The sequence below is a fragment of the Beauveria bassiana genome (genome assembly GCF_000280675.1).
Source record: "Beauveria bassiana ARSEF 2860 unplaced genomic scaffold BBA_S00060, whole genome shotgun sequence".
Lineage (NCBI taxonomy): Eukaryota > Fungi > Ascomycota > Sordariomycetes > Hypocreales > Cordycipitaceae > Beauveria > Beauveria bassiana.
The window spans coordinates 3,436-7,816 of NW_007930895.1; the positions used below are offsets into that span (position 1 = coordinate 3,436).

Genomic DNA, 4,381 nt, shown 5'->3' on the forward strand with positions numbered 1-4,381 from the left:
GCCGCAGGCTGCTACAGCACCGCGGACATCCACGAAAGGAAAACGGAAAGTAACGGCTGGCCACACGGCAATCAAAAGGCCTAGAAAGGCTTTCGGCACAGAAATCGTACTACTAACCACCAAGGACACTGCCGATGAGACAACGAGTATCGGCACACCAGCAGAGGCGACAAGCCCCTTCAGAACTACGGAAAATGAAACACTCAGAGCATTCACAAATAAGGACTGGAAAACGCAGGACAGTCTTCAACGTCCAGTATGCCATGATGGGTCGGCAACGGAAGAGAACTCGGCATGTGAAGATCTTGAAGCCAGATACGCCGCTCGTGCTGAAAGACGACTCCGTCGTACACGGCTCAATAAGCAGAAGAAGGTTACATTCGAACCTTCGAACCAGGATGCACCACACGGTTCCCAAATCTTCGTTGAAGGTGCCCCTTATCGACCCACGGTCGCGACCCGAGAAGTGGAATTGCCGACTCCAACAAATGGAGAAAGCGCTGCGACAACAAAACCACGACTTCTGTTATCATACGCAAACATCCGAATAATGACTCCAGATGGAGATGGGTCCCTGAAAATCGAGGTCGATGGTCACTGGGCTATCAAATTCGTTGACAAGCCAGTGCCTTTCCCATCAAACGGTAGCCCGTCTACAATTTGGGTTTCGCCGATGCGCCCGCTACACCCTTAAGAAGCAACCAACGAAGACGCCGATTATCGACGTGAGGGGGTCAAGTGTGTGCAAGCTCGAGCCCCGCGGACGGTCATCAAAATACCTTGGGACTTTCTGATTGATGAGATCTATCCACCGTTTCGGCTCACATTTGCATAGCTACTTACAAATGCCAACTTGTTTTCTCGATCTCGTTTCGTCGTTTTTATTGCCTTACGTACTCTTACAGCTCAGCGAGACTATCATGATGCCATCGCCGATACTCAGGCCAATGAATGTATTCTCACCGAAACCAGTAGTGATATCAATGTCGGCGAGTACAGTTTCGCTGTGGATCACGGTCACAGCACGCTGAAAGTCGTCGCGGTTCGGTTTCTTCGCGGCGACGTGAACTTAACTAACTAGCTGGCTACCGCCTTTGTTCGGTGCTGTGGCGTTTCTGATGCTGCTCGGCGTAACGCCGCAATTTTCAGTTGAGCTTGCATGTATAGTGAGGTGATTACCCCTCATTTTGCGCCTTCAACTTGTTATCTGAATCATATACAGTAGTATTCAGTCTAAAGCAGTGACCCACTGCCAACTTTGCGACAAACCTTTCGACTTTCATAACGCACTTTCAGTAGCCGCAAGACACGCCCTCGAGGCATGCGAACAAGGAATGTTGCTCCAACGCTCTCCAGCAGCCTTGAGGCATTCTCTGAAGCTGACTAAGCTCCTCCGACCAGCGAGGCCTTCATCTTCTTCATATTCGTCATGTCATTCTTACTTCTAGACGTAGTAAGACGTTCCCATTCGTCGTCTAATTTCTCTTTGGTGGGCTCCTCAGGCGCAGGGCTGGGAGAACGGTGCCCGTTTTTCATGTTATACGGTGGTATTCCTCCTGTTGAGACAAAGTCTTCACTTCCCGTATCGCTGAAAAAATCGTCGTCTTGATCAACGCCACCTTCGCCATCCGTTTCAGCATACAAAGCTACCTATGTAAGCGGGAGTCACGAAAACTAGGTTTTAGACATCAGCCTTACCATGGACGAAGGGGACGGCAAGTTTATTGCAAACATTGCTGCCATTATGTAGGGCTCTCAGCTTGGCCTTCAGCTCCTCTCGAGTGGTTCGGCACTTTTCCGTCTCGCCAGCGAAGCGGCCGGTACTATCGTCGTCCAGCTTGAAGATAGACATCGGGTCCATTATTTCTCTTAACTTGCCCACCACGCAAGTTTCGATGACTTTCAGGGTAACATCATCGATGAATCGGCTTAAGGCAGTCTGAGTGTGAGCTGTGTCAGCCGGCATGTTTGTTGGGTATTGCGTGACGGGGGGTGTACCTGATAATATGCAAGCAGGCAGTCTAGCGCATCAGCGAGTGATCCACGTCGAACTCTGGCCGCTTCACGAGCTTCTGTACCAATTTGCTGAAGTCAATGGACGCGTGGACGGAAGTTTCACGATCCATATATATAGGTTTAAACGCCTCCTTCAACAAAGCGCTCACGCGCACCTCTTCTCGTTGATTGAGAACAGTTTCGCGATCTTTGATGAAACGCTGGTCGTATGTAATAGGGTGACTCTCCTGATGTGGCTTCAACAGCTCTGACAGCTTGGCAAGCGAGTTCTGCTGCAGGGCGTTTAGGTGCGGCTTGAATATGCCAGAGAAGATCGTCTCGGCTGCTGCAGAATCAGCTATGTGATCAACCAGACGCTTCAGACACTGGTAAGTAGCCTTGCACACATTCCGAACATGCAGCTCGGCCATTTCCCCCCACGGCGATGAAAGCTCTTGGAATAATTCCGTCACGATTACAGGATTGAGCATACCGGCCAATTCCGTGCCTCGATTCTTCCGGATCATAGAAACGGTTTTTTCGATGTACTGCTCTGGAGTCAATACATCATTGCGCGCCTCGGTACCATTACTTTCCGTCGGCTATGATATTGTAGCGCTGACCACGCTCCGTCATATTCTTGGCAAATTCACGGTTGCGATTCTGTATAACAGCACGGAGACGATTCTCGTAGCCATCAAAGGTGACGGATTCACGAAAGTGTGGGTCGGTGTAGGTGCCGGCAGTCGCATTCTGGATCAACTCCTAGTAGGATTGGCTGATCTTTATAAGATACTCCTTTTGTTCGCCAGTAGTAGTCCGCGCCCTGCCAAGCTTATCCAAGCTCTCTTGGCATTGAATGGACAAGTCCTCGATTTCCCTGATAAGATTTGGCAACTCGCGAGAGATTTGTCGCACAAGTACCGTGCTCAAGCCGCCCTCAGGGATGTGCTGCCCCGACACTCAGGTGCAAGGCTTGCCCAAGCGCCGGACGATAAGAAGTAAGACTCATCAGCGTCGCGCTCATCAAGTGTCCATAGCTCCCTTTCAGTGTCCCTATTTCTCAACACATGCCATCCAAGGCGGAATGTGACCTCTTGGTTTCGTGCCAGTGACAGGAAGCTTCGCTCTAATTCGGGTCCTGCATTGAGTGTATCTGGCTTCGTGATGACACCAAGTGTCCGCATGCCATCGGGGTCCGCCGTTCGAGCCAGTTTCAGGACGATCTGGTTGGCGTAGTCGTTCTTTGCCGATACAACAGCAAGGATGATACTTCTCTTCTGCTTCATGTAGCGGGTCACAAGGCGTTGGATGAGGCTAATGTCGGATGCAGATTGGTACTTGTTTTTAGAATGAACCAGACCAGGTAGATCGACAATGGTAAGGTATGGGCGATCAGGCCCACAGATCTCAATGCGTAGGAATATCTTTGGAGAAAGCGTGCTGCATGTCCACAGCACTCTTGGCCTGCTCAATCAGGCTCGGGAGTTCATTGAAGTCTGTCAGTTCCGCATGGAACGCATGCAAGGCTGCCTTCATGATTTCGCTGCGGGCGTGGTGTGGGACGATGGAGACGAAGATCGAAGCAGACCTTGTTCTCCGAAGAATGAGCTCGGTCGGAAAGCGAGTACACAGGCTCCCATGAACAGGGAAAGGAACACCTGAGATGCCCTCCAGAACCGAGCTCTTGTCTGAAGATTGGTCGCCACAAACAATGATCTGTGGCAAGGGAATCAAGCTACCGAGACCATGCGAGCGCAGCGAGTCGACTGTGCCGAGCAGTGAAATCTGCACTCCTGGAGAGACCTTGGAGTCCGTGTGCTGTGCGTAGCTTCGTAACCATGATGATAAGTCTAGATGGATAATATGTACGAAAGAAGGAGGTTTATATACTTAGCAGTCGCCATGGTCTGGCGGCAACGACCAATGCCAGCCACACCAGCTGCCCTGCATGCTGACAGCGGTTAAATTACAGCGGAGCCCGTTGACGGACTACGTAGCAGCAGAGAGGACACTCTCTAGTGTCGAAACGGCAGACATGCTCCAAGAAGTCGCGCCATGTGTGTCGCTGTAGTGTTACGGGACTTCATCTTGCTGCCTCTCTTGACTGCAGAAGCCGTAAGGCATTCTGGTCATCCCAATAGAACCGTCCAGTACGTAGTAACGCGATCTACCGCTTTTTCTGTGCCTGAACTCAGCTTTACATGAAGGCGGTTCAAGCGACGATACGATTTACAATGGCCACAGGCCGACTGAACAACAACTAGGATGACCATCACCCCGGCTACTTTCCGTGGTAACGCTGCATACAACACTCGTGTCGCTGATAACAGGCGCCGCTTTAGCTGCTGTAGATAGGACGCTGAACACTTGAGGAGTAGCCTTG

The 4,381-nt window shown here is 51.0% G+C and overlaps 4 protein-coding genes across 4 annotated transcripts in view; 1 reads left to right on the top strand and 3 right to left on the bottom strand.

The window, feature by feature from the left end:
• Positions 1-694, top strand: part of BBA_09609 (uncharacterized protein) — a gene marked incomplete at both ends in the record, with an annotated part of 1,623 nt that extends 929 nt beyond the window's left edge. The window contains one exon of the mRNA XM_008604706.1: positions 39-694. Within this exon, the coding sequence (XP_008602928.1) occupies positions 39-694 (656 nt within the window). The remainder of the gene's footprint in view (positions 1-38) is intronic.
• A 689-nt stretch (positions 695-1,383) lies between these two features.
• Positions 1,384-1,966, bottom strand: BBA_09610 (dynamin family protein; the record flags this gene model as incomplete). Its single annotated transcript, XM_008604707.1, has 2 exons — positions 1,384-1,646; positions 1,699-1,966. 2 exons carry the CDS (start codon positions 1,964-1,966, stop codon positions 1,384-1,386), a joined length of 531 nt encoding a protein of 176 aa, XP_008602929.1.
• A 55-nt stretch (positions 1,967-2,021) lies between these two features.
• Positions 2,022-2,747, bottom strand: BBA_09611 (interferon-induced GTP-binding protein Mx; the record flags this gene model as incomplete). The annotated part of the gene is made up of 2 exons (XM_008604708.1): positions 2,022-2,597; positions 2,649-2,747. The coding sequence occupies 2 exons, from the start codon at positions 2,745-2,747 to the stop codon at positions 2,022-2,024; spliced, it is 675 nt and encodes a 224-aa protein (XP_008602930.1).
• Positions 2,748-2,924: 177 nt separating this feature from the next.
• On the bottom strand, positions 2,925-3,838 carry BBA_09612 (interferon-induced GTP-binding protein Mx; the record flags this gene model as incomplete). Its single annotated transcript, XM_008604709.1, has 2 exons — positions 2,925-3,438; positions 3,738-3,838. The coding sequence occupies 2 exons, from the start codon at positions 3,836-3,838 to the stop codon at positions 2,925-2,927; spliced, it is 615 nt and encodes a 204-aa protein (XP_008602931.1).
• Positions 3,839-4,381: the final 543 nt, after the last annotated feature.